At 45.6% G+C, this 16147-nt stretch overlaps 1 protein-coding gene across 3 annotated transcripts in view; it reads left to right on the top strand.

Moving 5' to 3' along the window:
- The window catches only part of LOC119969142 (transcription regulator protein BACH1-like), an 89857-nt gene that overhangs the window by 66365 nt on the left and 7345 nt on the right, over nt 1-16147 (top strand). For all 3 annotated transcript variants that reach the window (XM_038802359.1, XM_038802358.1, XM_038802360.1), the window contains exon 3: nt 14625-16115. In XM_038802359.1, coding sequence (XP_038658287.1) covers nt 14625-16115 — 1491 coding nt within the window. The remainder of the gene's footprint in view (nt 1-14624; nt 16116-16147) is intronic.

Raw genomic sequence — 16147 nt, 5'->3', positions numbered from 1 at the left:
CACGGTGCCGAGGTCCTAGGTTCGATCCCGGCTTTGAGTCACTGTCCGTGTGGAGTTTGCACATTCTCCCCGTGTTTGCGTGGGTTTTGCCCCCACAACCCAAAGATGTGTAGGGTAGATTGGCCACGCTAAATTGCCCCTTAATTGGAAAAATAAATTGGATAATCTTATTTATTTAAAAAAAGGAGGAAATGGATTTCTAGACACTGAAGGCATCAAGGGTGTGGGGAGAGAACGGGGAACATGGCGTTAAGATAGAGCATCAGCCATGATGTTGAATAGCGGAGCAGGCTCGAAGAGCCTATTGGTCTCCTACCCCTCTACTCCTGTACCCTGTTGGCTGTAAGGGACTTGTAGAAATTACATTGTGCTCTTATCTACGTTTTTAGTGGTTTTGGGCCGCAGCACAAAACTGCTCCTAATTTGTAGTTTTTGAGTAAATCTATCTGGCATGAGGAAAAAGTGTGCTCCAGTGAATTTGATTTTATTGGGCAAATTTGAAGAATCTTTACTCTGCAGTTAATCTATGCTATACGTAATTTAAGAACATAAGGACATAAGAACTAGGAGCAGGAGTAGGCCATCTGGCCCCTCGAGCCTGCTCCGCCATTCAATGAGATCATGGCTGATCTTTTGTGGACTCAGCTCCACTTTCCGGCCCGAACACCATTACCCTTAATCCCTTTATTCTTCAAAAAACTATCTATCTTTACCTTAAAAACATGTAATGAAGGAGCCTCAACTGCTTCACTAGGCGAGTACTGCTTCACTTGGGGGAGTAATTGTTATCATTCGGTGTCTTAAATAGATTAATATTCACATCACTCATGATCAGTCTAAATTTATGAAAAGTATTAACAATTAATACCATAAATGGAATTAGCCATACCACCAATGGCAAATTTAGTCTTTAAATCAAAATTTTAATTTTGAAATAACAATAGGAAATGCTGGAAATACTCAGGTCAGGCAGCATTTGTAGTGGGGGAAACAGAATTAACATAGCTGATCAGTGCCACAACTCATGCCCTTCGTGTGAAACAATGGAGGAGCAAGGCAACAAGGAAAACAACAACTTGATTTCCGCATTTAACTATGTACGGAGCCTGGATGTTACTCTCCAAATTGCTCGAGTGCTGAGTGCCTCATTGTTACCCTACCTCAAAATTGAGGTCCATGCTGCACATTTTTCACTGATCTGTGCAGACCTATTGTTGGGCTATGTTTTCAGTGGGAAGGATCTTTTTTCAGCAGGTTGGTGAATTATTGGAAGTGACAAGAAACTTCGGGAGCAGACATATCTTGCCCAATCACTAAGATGAATCTTCATGCAACTCTTGCTCCATCTCTTCTGAGTGCAAGCTTCCAGACATTTAAGTAACTAAGATCTGCCAATAACCAATTGATAACAAGTAGAGTAAGTCTTGCCAGTGCTCCAACCCCTCACCTTCTCCTCTCCTTTCTAACTTAAATCATATGGGGGCAGGTAAAATAAAAATTTTGTGGTTCCTTTTTTAAAATATTTTTATTGAACTTATAACATTTTTATACCCAAAATGTACACGGCAAAACAAAACTCACACACGGATCAACAAAAGAAAACATTTCAACCAACAACGGTAACAATAACCCGCACTTAACAAATATGCAAGTATGACCAATTCCTTAAAGTGCAAAATGAACGACCGCCATCTACAGTTGGAACTCATCGATCGTCGTCCTCACAGTGAACTTGCCGGTACAGAAACTCCAAGTCACCTAGCCATGCTGAGGCACTAGACGTTGTTGCCTATGTCCAGCTCAGCAGAATCCACCGGCGAGCAATCAATGAGGGGCATCCGCCCTGCATCCTTCGTTAACTCCGGCTGGTCCAACACGCCAAATATAGCTACTAAAGAACAGGGCTCTAAATCACCATTCAGCATTGCCGATATGGTGCTGAAAAAAAGACCGCCCAAAACCCCACTCATTTGGGACAGGACCAGAACATGTGTGTGGTTGCAGGCCCTCTGGAACACTGCTCGCACCTATCTTTAACTCCCACAAAAAAAAAAAAATGGACTCATCCTGGCTTTAGTGAGGTGCACCCTAAACACCACCTTGAGCTGTATCAAGCTCAACCTCTCACAGGATGATGTATCATCAACTTGGCACTTCTGGCTAAAGATAGTTGTGAATGCTTCAGCCTTATCTTTGGCGCTGATGTGCTGGGCTTTTCTTATTGGACCATTCAGCATGGCTAAACCATTCATGATTATGAGCTCCAGCATTAGACTTCCTGAAGCCTTTTCAATTGTGATTGCCATGGAAAGCTTTCTTAATCTACACATCCTGGGTACAAAATGGTGGAATATTTAGACTTCCAGCAAACATACTTTTTTATAATGAACTTGAGAGGTAATGCTTAAAGCTTTTTAATAGCAACTGCAAAGAACATTACAGCACAGGAACAGGCCCTTGGTCCTTAAAGGTTGCGCCAATCCAGATTCCTTATTTAGACCTACTACTTATTGCCCAAACGATTTGTATTCCTCCATTCCCCGCCCATTCATGTGTCTATCAATATACATCTTAAATGTTGCTATCGTGCTTCCACCACATCACTGGCAATGTATTCCAGGCACCCACCACCTTGTGTGACAAACTTTCCCTGCACATCTCCCCTAAAACTTCCCCCTCTCGCCTTGAACCCGTAACCCCTTATAATTGAGCCATCCACCCTGGAAAAAGGCTTCTGACTGTTCGCCCTGTCTACACCGCTCGGAATTTTGTAGACCTCAATCAGGTCTCCCCTCCGCCTCCGTCCAAGTTTATTCAACCTCTCCTCATAGTTAGCACCCTCCAGACCAAGCAACTTCCTGGTACACCTTTTTTGCACTCACTGCAAAGCATCCACGTTCTTCTGGTAGTGTGGTGACCAGAACTGCGCGCACTATTCCAAATGTGGCCTAACTAAAGTTTTATATAATTGCAACATGACCTGCCAACTCTTGAACTCAAGCATCGCATATGGCTTATTGACTACGTTATTCACCTCCATTGCCACTTTCATGACACTATGGACCTGAATGCCCAGATCCCTCTATATGTCCGTGCTCCTAAGGGTTCTGCCATTTACTGTATAATTCACACCTGAATTTGATCTTCCAAAGCTCCGTCTGCCCTTTATCTGCCCAACTCTTCAATCTATCTATATTCTGCTGTATTTTCTGACAGTTCCCTTCACTATCTGCAACTGCACCTATGTTAGTGTCGTCTGCAAACTTAGGGGTGTACTAGCTAGATGGATAAAGAACTGGCTTGGCAACAGGAGACAAAAAGTAACAGTGGAAGGAGTTTTTCCAGAATACAGATCTATAACTAGTGGTGTTCCACAGAGATCAGTGCTTTTAGCCCTCCTAACTCCGTTTGTTCTTTTCCTATATTCTTCGAAAGTGTAGTTGCCTAGATCTTATGTATGCTTCCTTTTTCTTTTTAACTAGTCTCACAATTTCCTCTGCCATCTATGGTTGCCTAATGCTGCCATTTCTGTCCTTCATTTTCGTAGGGACATGCCTGTCCTGCATTCTAATGAACTGGTCAAAAGACTCCCAAGCATCAAATGTGGATTTGCCCTCAAACAGCTGCTTCCAATCCACATTCTCCACCTCTTGCCGAATTCTGGTGCAGCTAGCTTTCCTACAATTTACCACCCCACTTGAGGACAACCTGTCCTTATCCATAAGTATTCGAAAACTTGCGGAATTATGATCGCTACTCCCAAAACGTTCCCCTACTGAAACTTTGGTCACCTGGTCGGGCTCATTCCCCAATACTAGGGAAAGTCCCCTCCCTGGTTGGACTATCAACATATTGTTTCAAAAAACCCTCTTGGACACACCAAGCAAATTGCTCACCATCCGAACCTCTGGCACTCCGGGACTACAAGTCAATATGGGGGAAATTAAGATCGCCTATTGAAACAATACGGCTATTTTCAGATCTTTCCAGAATCTGACTACATAACTTCCTCCACATCCTGCTGGCATTTGGAAGGCCATTAGCACAACCTCAACATTGTGATTTCGCTCTTCCTATTTGTGAACTCTACCCCTAATGCCTCACTGCAGGATCCCTCCAAGATGCCTTCCCTCATCACAGCTGTAATATGTTCCCTAACTAGTAATGCAACTCCCCCGCCCTTTCTGCCACCCCTCTGTCTCGTCTAAAACATCGATATCCCGGAGCGTTAAGCTGCCAGTCCTCTCCCTCCTTTCAACATGTCTCCGCATTAGCAACAATATCATAATTCACCACACTTAATCCAAGCTCGAGGCTCATCCGTTTAACCTGTTATACTCTTGTGTTGAAACAAAGGCACTCCAGACCCACTGACATCAGTGACTTCATGCCCTCCCTCTTAGCTATATTTGTCTTGGTCTCGAGCTCTTCCCCAGTCTCTACACTTTCTAACTTGCTGCTCCGGTTCCCACCCCCTGCCATGCTAGTTTAAACCCTCCTGAATCACATTAGCAAACCTCCATATTAGCTTTTAGTTATATACACCGTTAATATATTGGAGTGTTTAAACCAAAATCTGACACTGAGCCGCAGCTGGAGAAAGGACCCAAAAGGTGATGACTTTGGTCTTCCGCTAGAGGAAAGCTAATCTAAGATTGAAATCAGTCTAGCCGTTCGTGACATCCAGAAGCACAGGAGTAGGCCAGCCATTCAACCTATCAAACCTGCTCTGCCATTCAATACTATTATGATTGAGTGTAGGGTTTAAGTAAAGTAGTGGAGAAATGTGAAGCTGTGCCTCATGAGAGCACAAGTTTGTTATCACGTTTCCCAGTCATGTGTCATAGATCAGGCCATCTTGAGTTGCCATCTTATGGCATTTTTGGTTCCTTTCCAGTCCAAAGGGCATAGAGAATAGTCATAAACCAAAAGAGAAAATGCTGGAAAATCTCAGCAGGTCTGGCAGCATCTGTAGGGAGAGAAAAGAGCTAACGTTTCATGTTCAGGTGACTTAATTTTCTTTTATCCAGTGAGAATAGTCATATCTCTGCCAACACCATCACCACCCTCTGAGACTGGATAATTAAACACGCACTATTTTCTTGGTCAACAGTAAATTCAAAACATGAATATTTTCCTAAGATTTTTTGGTTTTGTTAGTACAATCTTTAAACTATCTCACCCTCAATTGGAAGTTGCCATTGGATAGCAACGTGCCTGGGTAGCTATTAAACGCAGTATTTTAAAGAACAATGTTTTTTGGTATGAAAGTATTTTACTTGTTAAGTTGTGTTAATGTGTCACTAGAATGCTTTCTGATTGCTATTCCAACAATTGGCATCAGCTAGGATGTTAACTTGGTACCTTGGTCTGTGGTATAAAGTTGTTATATTTGGAATGTTTTGTTACTTTTCCACAAATAATTTGGAAAATTAACTTTTATAACATGTTTTGAAACCTGGATATTCTGGAAAAGCACTAATGATGTTGAAATTGTTGGGAAACAAATGGCAAGTTCACCTCTTCCAATTGTTAATGAGCTTTTTAAAAAAAAAAAGGAGATTTGTACAAGGCAGAGTATGGCATGAGTTGTGAATCAGCACACATTGTTAGACTGTTTATTTATTTTTTCTTTTTATAAATTTAAGAATACCCAATTTTTTTTTCCAATTATGGGGCAATTTAGCATGGCCAATCCATCTACTCTGCACATCTTTGGGTTGTCGGGGTGAGATCCATGCAGACAATGGAGAGAATGTGCAAACTGCACACGGACAGTGACTGGGGCCGAGGGAAAACAGTGCTAACCGCCGTGCCACTGTGCCACCCATTGATGGGATGTTTATGCTGCTCCACCAATGTTGCAAACCAGCTCAACATTGACTTTCTTGAGTGTCGAGAAATTGTCAGATTTGCCCCATAAAAGGAACAATTGAAACTAAAATTTCAGTCCTGCAGATAGTAAATTGTTCTGGAGGTTTTCAGAATGTACTTTTTAATTTCATTTATTTTCCTCTCCCTCTCTTTCCACCTAATTTTTTCTCTATGTATCTACTTTATCTCTTCATTCATCCTGTTTCCAATATTCTGTTACATTATCTTCAAATTTCATTGGTTAAGGAGATAGACCATTGATCCCAATGTGCATGAGGTATCTATCTGCTCATATTTCCCGCAGTTCGCACTGCAGATGGAATACGATTTGAGGGGTAATGTTTACTGCGAGTTGTCTGCTCCAGCAATTTCGGAGCTATTAGATGGTCAAAATGCAAATGAGGTCAACTTTGCTCCTTTGCTATTAACCATAAATAATAAAAAGATCTGAAAAATAACTTGGCCTGAAAGATGCTTTGTAATGCCTTAAAACATCCCACAGCTAAATACTTTTGAAGTGTACTGTTGAGATGTAGTGTAGGATAGTAGTTCTTAACTTTCATGATATGAAACTTCTCCGATCCACTCATTGAGACTTGACAGTTGCAGTTCTTGGGGCTGTCACTGGGTGGCAGCATCTGTCTGGATCCAATCACTGATATTGAGCATCAACTTTAGTTCATAGAAACATCAAAATGTCTGGCACAGAAGGATGCCAATTGGCCCATTGTGTCTAAAGCTGGTTGAGAATGCTTGCTGTGGGACCCTCAACAGGCAATTTGCAGGCAAATAGCAGTGATATAGATTAAAAGCACATTCCTGCGGATGTTTGAATCTGAAACAAAAAATGAAAACACTAGACAATCTCAGCAGGTCTGACTGCATCTGTGGAGATAGAATGGAGCTAACGTTCCAGGTCTGGATGACTCTTTGTCAAAGAGGATTCCTTGAGACTCGACATTTATTCAGTTCTCTTTCCATAGATGCTGTAAGACCTGCTGAGATTGTCCGGCATTTTCTGCTCTTGTTGGTGATATAGATTTAGTGGTCGTCAAAAACGTTTGGTTGAACGGTTCCTTTTCAAATGGATTAGTAATTACCGACCCTCGTCTGAATTACAATTTTATGTGATAGTTATAATATCAATTGCTGTGTAGGAAAACACTTTTTAATAATGCTTTTAAGAAAACAGATATTTACTCACAGGTAACAAACAAGTGAAAGGCTGTACCACCTTCTTACTAGAGAGTCCATCCTTGGCAGGAGTCCAGATAGGAGTACTTGGAGATAATATTAGAAGAGCAAGGGATAACAGGAGATGGGTGACAGAGCAATCTCTAGCCGTTGCTCACTGACTCACTCTTGACCATGGTACCTAGCTGTGGCCTGACCCTGTGTTGCAGATCCCTGTTTGAAAGTGCTGACTGAGATGACTAGATCATATGTTTCAGATATTGGTTGAGGGATAAATGTGGGCCAAGGCAACAGGTGAATGCTCTTCTATTTATGCCATGGTAGCATTTACATCCACTTGAGCAAGCAGACGAGGACTCTGTTTAATATCCCATCAGAAAAAGTGCAATACAAGTCTCAGCAGCTAATAAATACCTCACACTTATTGTGTTCGAAAGTCTCTGCTCCTTTTTAGCTATGAGAAGGAGGTTTAAAAAAGGGAGAACTTGTCAGTAGGGCTTTAAAAATACAAGGACAAAAATAAAGGTCAAACGCATAGATTCAGAAAAGGTTCTATCTTGAAGTATATATTGTCAATATCATTAAAGCTGATCAAGTGCATGCATATTGTGGGATTCTGAATGATGTGTTTGCAACAAGAATGTCTTCGAGCACTGCGAGACGTTGAGACAAACCCAGACATACACATCAGTAAGCCTGATGGATTAGTCATCCTTAAGTGTGACCATATCAACAAAATGCACAAGATTCTTTATGACTGTTCCAGGTGCATATTCTTTGGACCTGCCACTCGCCATGACTGGGTAGCCTTGCTTGAAAATGAACTTTAAAAAAAACTCTTGCAGGAATTGTGTAAGAATGATGAGCTGCTGCGTGATAGGGAATATACTTAAGACTGTACTTTAAGTCAAACAGGATGGCCGTTGACTTGGAAGCCTAGTTTGTTATTTTGTATGAAGCAAAAATTTTGCACTTTGAATAAATTAACCTGATCACAATTGTGGATCTGTATGTTCATTTACTATATAAAAAAAATAATTTGGTATCTGGCCTCAAAAGTCTTTGTCTACTTTGAAGAAATTGATGAAATGTGCAAAAGGCAGGAAATTTGGGTATCAATTGACCCAGCAGAGCAGTAACTAAAAGGTAATATTAAACTCAAATCTTGGTTATAAATGTTGCTGAATAGCCTCCCGCTTGTCCCTCGTGGAGAAATTCATGGAAGAAACCTTTGATCACCAGCCAGTCAGGCCATGGTCTGCACTTAACATCCTCATGACCTTGCAGGAAATGGAGATGGTGGAGCCTGTTGCTTGGCTTTCTGAGCAGACAGCCAGAACTTTTGAACAAGAACAAAAACATAGCTAGGCTGGTGGTGAGAAGGGAGCTAATAATTATTAGATCCTTTCTACACGGCCATAGTCGCTTCCGTTCTGCGTGATGCCGTTGAGGCAGCTGTGGTGGGAAAGAGATCGTTGCTCACCTGCACCATATTTTTGCAAAGAAGGTCTTTTTTGCCACAGTTCATCCCGAGCAGCTCCATGACGCAGGACTCTAACCGAAAGGTGCTCTTTGCTTCCCCAAACCTGTTGATTGTGGCAAGAAGTTACCACAAAAAAGTGCTGCAGATTGGCACGTTCCAAGATCCTGGATGACATAACTGAAGGGACGTACTAAGGCTTGGTGCTACTGCAAAATGTCAACGGGAAAAGGATACTCTTCAGATTCACCTACTATATAATAATGAGGGGCTGGAAACTGTCCAAAACCCTTCAGGTGATATCTTGGTTCTATCTTGAAATATATATTGTCAATATCATCAAAGCTGATCGAGTGCATGCATATTGTGGGATTCTGAATGACGTGTTTGCAACATGAATGTCTTTGAGCACTGCGAGACGTTGAGACGAACCCAGACATACACATCAGTAAGCCTGATGGATTAGTCATCCTTAAGTGTGACTGTATCAACAAAATGCACAAGATTCTTTATGACTGTTCCAAGTGCATATTCTTTGGACCTGCTACTCGCCATGACTGGGCAGCCTTGCTTGAAAATGAGCTTAAAAAAAACTCTTGCTGGAATTGTGTAAGAATGATGAGCTGCTGCGTGATATATATGATTGGGTTCGCCCTCGTGGCTCACTGCATCCGTGTATGTATGGACTCTTACTGGGCTCCATCCTGCACTCAAATTCACCTTCAAAATGGAGCAGTCAAATTAATTCTTTCCTTCTACATACCTGCCAAGGGTTTTCTACCATGGTCTACCGCCAGCCTTCACTGGTCAATACATATACAATTCCACATGCTATAAGATGCCCTTATCGGCAATTTTGTGAATAGGGCCTGAGTCATTTGCTCACCATGCAAGCTTGATGCTGAAATAGGGTATTAGGGTATTAAAGGTACCCTGCAGGATAATGGCTGCCCTAATCAGACCATTTTGTGTTGTATATCATACAAACTCATGAATGGACTTGAGGCTGTCACCTTTGCCCCTGGAAAATGCCCAGCCTACCTATGATTACCCTGGAAGGGCAAGATATCTCAAAATATTTAAGATGTGGAGATGCCGGCATTGGACTGGGTTAAGCACAGTAAGAAGTCTTACAACACCAGGTTAAAGTCCAACAGGTTTGTTTCAAATCACTAGCCTTCGGAGCACTGCTCCTACCTCAGGTGAAAAACCTGGGGAAGGAGCAGTGCGCCGAAAGCTAGTGATATGAAACAAACCTGTTGGACTTGAACAAAAAAAAAAAATATATATATATATATATAAAATAATTTTTATTCAAATTTTCACAAAATATCAACAACAAAAAGAAAAAAATTACCAAGAACAGAAAGAACAACCCCCCCCCCCCCCCCCCCCACGTGCATATACAAAGGGAGAGATAAATGAACACCCGTCATTCCCACAGAACAACTGCCCGTCCCTTCAACAGAAAGCAGAAAGGACAGCCCCCCCCCCCCGGTGTATACACAAAAGAAGAAACAAATAGCGCCCGCCATTAGCACAGAGCTTCTATGCACGTCCCCTCAGTCCAAATCAGAGAAACGACCCCCCCCCCACCCCTTCTGAAAGACCCCTGCACCGACCCTCTTAGGGCAAACTTCACCTTCTCTATTTTAATAAACCCTGCCATATTGTTGACCCAGGCCTCCACGCTTGGGGGCCTCGCATCCTTCCACTGAAGAAGAATCCTCCACCGGGCTACTGGGGACGCAAAGACCAGAATGCCGGCCTCTTTCGCCTCCTGCACTCCCAGCTCCACCGCCACCCCAAATATAGCGAGCCCCCAGCCCGGATCGACCCTGGATCCTACCACCCTCGACAGCGTCCTTGCTATGCCCTTCCAAAATTCCCCCAGCGCTGGGCATGCCCAGATCATATGGGCATGATTTGCTGGGCTCCCTGAGCACCTTATACACCTGTCCTCGCTCCCAAAGAACCGGCTCATCCTTGTCCTGGTCATGTGAGCCCTATGCAGCACCTTAAACTGTATGAGGCCAAGCCTCGCACAAGAAGAGGAGGAGTCCACCCTACCCAGGGCGTCCGCCCACGTCCCCTCCTCGATCTCCTCACCCAGCTCCTCCTCCCATTTCCCCTTCAGCTCCTCGACCGAGGCCTCGTCCATCTCCTGCATCACTTAGTAGGCTGCCGAGATCCTCCCCTCTCCAACCCACACCCCCGAGAGTACCCTGTCCTGGATCCCACGCGGCGGCAGCAGAGGGAACTCTGCCGCCTGACAAACGCCCTTACCTGCATGTACCAAAAGGTGTTCCACGGGGGGAGCCCGAACTTCCCCTCCGGCTCACCCAGGTTCGCGAATATCTCGCCTATAAACAGGTCCCCCAACCTCCTGACACCTGCCCTGTGCCAACTCAGGAATCCGCCATCAATTCTCCCTGGATCAAACCGGTGGTTCCCCCGTATCGGGGACCCCACTGAGGCCCCCACCTCCCCCCTGTGCCGCCTCCACTGCCCCCAAATTTTGAGGGTAGCTGCCACCACCGGGCTCGTGGTATACCTCGTTGGAGGGAGCGGCAGCGGCGCCGTTACCAGCGCCTCCAGGCTCGTGCCCACACAGGACGCCTTCTCCATCCTCTTCCATGCTGCCCCCTCCCCCCCTCCATCACCCACTTACGCACCATTGCTGCGTTGGCAGCCCAATAGTGCCCACAGAGGCTGGGCAGCGCCAGGCCCCCCCCCCCCCACCCATATCCCTGCCTCGCTCCAAGAACACCCTTCTCACCCTCGGGGTCCCGTGACCCCACACAAACCCCGTAATGCTCCTGTTAACCCGCCTGAAAAAGGCCTTCAGGATAAGGATGGGGAGGCACTGGAACAGGAACAGAAACCTCTGGAGCACCGTCATCTTGACTGACTGCACCCTACCCGCCAGAGACAGCGGCAGCATGTCCCACCTCTTAAACTCCTCCTCTATTTGCTCCACCAGCCTTGTGAGGTTAAGCTTATGCAAGGCCCCCCAGCTCCTGGCCACCTGAACCCCCAAGTACCTAAAGCTCCTCTCCGCCCTTTTCAGTGGGAGCCTACCAATCCCCCCCCCTCCTGGTCCCCCGAGTGTACCACAAACAGCTCGCTCTTCCCAAAGTTGAGTTTATACCCTGAAAAATCCCCAAATTCCCAGAGGACCCCCATCACCTCCGGCATTCCCCCCACCGGGCCCGCCACATACAACAATAGGTCATCCGCATAGAGCGACACTGAATGCTCCTCCCCACCCCGGACCAGCCCCCTCCAATTCCCCGACTCCCTCAGCGCCATAGCCAGGGGTTCAATTGCCAGCGCAAAAAGCAGGGGGGACAAGGCACACCCCTGCCTCGTCCCTCGGTATAGCCGAAAATACTCTGACGTCCTCCTATTCGTGGCCGCACGCGCCTTCGGGGCCTCGTATAACAGCCTCACCCAACTGACAAACCCCTCCCCAAACCCGAACCTTTCCAGCACCTCCCACAAGTACCCCCACTCAACCCTATCAAAGGCCTTCTCCGCGTCCAGCGCCACCACTATCTCTGCTTCGCCTTCTACCGCTGGCATCATTATAACGTTCAAGAGCCTCCGTATATTAGTGTTCAGCTGCCTCCCCTTCACAAACCCTGTTTGATCCTCGTGATTAACCTGTGGCACACAGTCCTCTATCCTCGTGGCTAAGATCTTTGCCAACAACTTAGCGTCCACATTCAAGAGTGTGATCGGCCTGTATGACCCACACTGCAGGGGATCCTTGTCCCGCTTAAGAATCAAGGAGATGAGCGCCCGAGACATCGTCGGGGGGGCAAAGCCCCCCTTCCCGTGCCTCGTTAAAGGTCCTAACCAACAGGGGGCCCAACAGGTCTGCATACATCTTGTAAAATTCAACCGGGAACCCATCCGGCCCCGGCGCCTTCCCCGACTGCATATTCCCTATCCCTTTGGCCAGCTCCTCCAGCTCAACTGGTGCCCCCAGACCCTCCACCTGTCCCTCCTCCACCCTCGGGAATCTCAGCCGATCCACAAAGTGCCCCATCCCTCCCATCTCCGCCGGAGGTTCGGACCGATACAGTTTCTCGTAAAAGTCCCTGAAGACCCCATTAATGTCTACCCCCCTTCGCACCACATTTCCTCCACGATCCCTAACCCCACCGATCTCCCTAGCCGCAGCCCCGCCCCCTGCTCCTCCAGCGCAGGAGAAAAGCCTGCGCTTCCATCCCAAGCCCCGCCCCCGACCCAAAACGTGGGAAAAGGCGGGCACATGACCCAACCGCGAACCCCACCCAAACTCTCAACCAGTGGGAAAAAAAAAAGAATCCAAACATGACAAAACACCCCAGTAAACAGATAACAGTCCCACAAAATCGGAAAAAAGGCAGAACAGCAAAAAACATAATTCAATAGGACTGATAAAGCGAAAGGATACCAAGGAGGACAAAGCCTCCGGGCTGTGTACAACGTTCCCCAAGCTGGGCTTGACTCAGTTCAAGTCCAGCTTCTCTGCCTGGACGAAAGTCCAGGCCTCCTCCGGGGAGACAAAATAGAGCTGGCGGTCTTTATAAGTGACCCACAGGTGTGCCGGTTGTAACAGGCCAAACTTGACCCCCTTATTGTGGAGCACTGCCTTCACCCGGTTAAACCCAGCCCTTCTCTTCGCCACCTCCGCACTCCAGTCCTGGTAGATCCTAATCTCCGTATTCTCCCACTTGCTACTCCTCTCCTTCTTCGCCCATCTCAGCACACACTCACGGTTGACAAAGCGGTGAAAACGAACCAGCACCGCCCGAGGCGGCTCACTTGGCTTGGACTTCCGCAGCAGCACCCGATGGGCACCCTCCAACTCCAATGGTCCCTGGAACGACCCCGCACCCATTAGCGTGTTCAGCATCATAGCCACATAGGCCCCCAAATCCGAACCATCTAGCCCCTCTCGGAGGCCCAGAATCCGCAGGTTCTTCCGACGGGCCCGGTTCTCCATCTCCTCCATCCTCGCTGACCACTTCTTATGGAGCGCCTCGTGCGACTCCACCTTCACTGCCAGGCCCAGGAGTTCATCCTCACTCTCCGAGGCCTTTTGTCGAAGCTCTCGGATCTCCGCACCCTGAGCCGTCTGGGTCGTCATGAGCTTGTCCAGGGAGGCCTTAAATGGCTCCAGAATCTCTGCCTTCAGCTCCTTGAAATTGTGCTGAAGCAGCTCCTGCTGCTCTCGCGCCCACTGCTGCCACGCTGCTGCTTCCCTGCCCGCCGCCATCTTGCTTTTCCTGCCTCGCACCTTTCTCTGCTCAAAGCCGATTTCTTGACCGCTCCACTCCTAGTCCAGGCCATCCACCGGTGGAGAACCTTAGAAAAAATGTTCCCACATGGGGCAAAGTCCAAACAGCACTGCTATGGGCCCTTAAAAGAGCCCAAAAGACCGAAAATAGCAGGAGCCACCGAACGTGCGGCTTAGCTCCGCATCACCGCAACCGAAAGTCTCAACAAAATATTTAAGCAGTAGGTGAAGTTAGCTTTTTTTTTAATGCTGCGACTGTGCAGTAGCTTTGAACATGACGGGAAAAATATCTGGGCCGAACCCCATTTGAAACTCTGCTTGCTTTGTTTGTGGCAAATGCTATTCAGTCCTTTTTGCATTTGAAGCCAAAAGGAGACGAGAGAGTGCCATTTTGATTTATGATCATCGAAGATCTGTGAACGCTTTTCATAACTGCCTACTTTTGAAATATTTTCTAAAGCATCACTCTTGTGAAGTGATTTACTTTTTATTTTTTTTGTTCCATTCCAGTTTTGTTGCCATAAATCTTTGGTCAATTGCATAATTTGTCACAGATGACCTTTTGTTCCGTGTAATTAAAATGAGCTTCGTAAGTGCACTTGACTTGGTGCAAGATCAATTTGTGTTAAAGAACTGTCAAAGATGTAGTACAGTATGTATAAGGCACTTGGCCAATAGACATAAGTTGACAAAGTAGTCCTTTTTTTTTGCTTTATTTTGAACTGAATTTTGTGTGTATTGTGTGAAAGTCTAGATTTCTTAAATGATTGTCTTTTGTTTTATCAGGTTACAGTTAAAGGTTTTGCACCGCTTCTTCAGTTTGCGTACACTGCCAAGCTTCTGTTGAACAAAGAAAATGTGCTGGATGTCTGTAGAAGTGTAGAATTTCTTGGAATCCATAATATCGAAAGAAACTGTTTCAGCTTTCTTCAAGCCAGACTTTTTGGAAAGGAGAGAGATCATCCAGGATTTCCAAAAAAGATATGTTGTACATCTAGTTGTCAGAAAACAAATCTAAAAATTCCTGTTGGTGACGATGAAAATTCAGAAGCTGATGATGATGTGGAAGAATTTCTTGAATCTGAAAATCCCAAGAGTCCTTGTCCCAAACTACGTAAATGCGTTGAGGTTGGGAAAATTTGTCCAGAGGTTCAAAATGAAGCCACTGAAGTCAAGTATTCTTGTTTGAAACCGAGCGAATGGGCTAGTTCCTCTCTCTGCCCCAAATACCGAAAATTTCAGTTAGCCTGTGGGAAGGAAAGACTGACATCATGTGGTAATAAGTTGTCATTGACAAATTCTTCATTAGAGCAAATACTTTCAAAACAGCAAATTGAACCTTGTGAAAGCCTTGCGTTCCCCCTCGAGTCAGAGGATGAGCGTGCAAACCTTATTGAAAAAGATAGTGATAGCACATCTATGGAGGGAGAAGGTGGAGTCTGTGACGAAGAGAACATTGAAGTGAAGAAGCAAATGAATACAAGCTGTCCATTATCACAAGATTCTACAGCTGAAGTAACGCAAGGGACATCACCACAAAATATCTCAGGTATTCAACTAAGTTGCACTGGGGAACATTATGACTTGCCTGACTTGCCTTGTTCTCAAGCAGAGCCATTTGTCCCTTTAATGTTGCAGTATGAAAGTCTCCAAAAGAACAGTGCTCCTTGTGCAAATACCGAAGAAACAAAAATCGAAATTAGTCGGGGATGTGATCAGCCAAATGCTTCAGAAAGAGCAGGTGGAGACTCTGAGAGGAAATCAGTTATTTTTAGCTCAGGTTACTCAAAGAGACCAGAGAATTCCATTGCAGTTTCCAGTGGACGAAGCATTGTGGAAAGGGAGGTGGCAGAACACTTAGCAAAAGGATTCTGGAGTGAACTTTGTGGTGCACAATCTAACTGTGAGGCTGAATCGTTTGTTAAAGAGAGAAGTTGTGCAGGACAATTCAATTTGGACAGAATTTCTCAATGCCCACAGTTTTCTACCGAACCGTGCCAAACTCTTGAAGGAAGCTCGCAAAGTTCTTTCTTACTGCACTACACCTCTTCTGCACCACACTTGCCCGAGTCTACGTATAGCTCTTTGAAGTGCCCATTTGCATATGATACTGGAAATTCTGTGTGTTCCAGCAGCTCAGGTATAGAGGAGCTTGAAAGCGACCAGGGACAGCAACAAGACAAATATGACACATGTACAACAAACTCAGGAGATGAATTTGGGTCAGAATCCGAGGACGACAGTGAGTCATGTTCTGCCAGAGAACAAGAATGTGAGGTAAGAAAATTGAAATACAATTATCATGCTGT

The sequence above is a fragment of the Scyliorhinus canicula genome, chromosome 7, assembly GCF_902713615.1.
Source record: "Scyliorhinus canicula chromosome 7, sScyCan1.1, whole genome shotgun sequence".
NCBI classification, from domain to species: Eukaryota; Metazoa; Chordata; class Chondrichthyes; order Carcharhiniformes; family Scyliorhinidae; genus Scyliorhinus; species Scyliorhinus canicula.
This window is presented reverse-complemented; position numbering and strand designations above follow the sequence as displayed.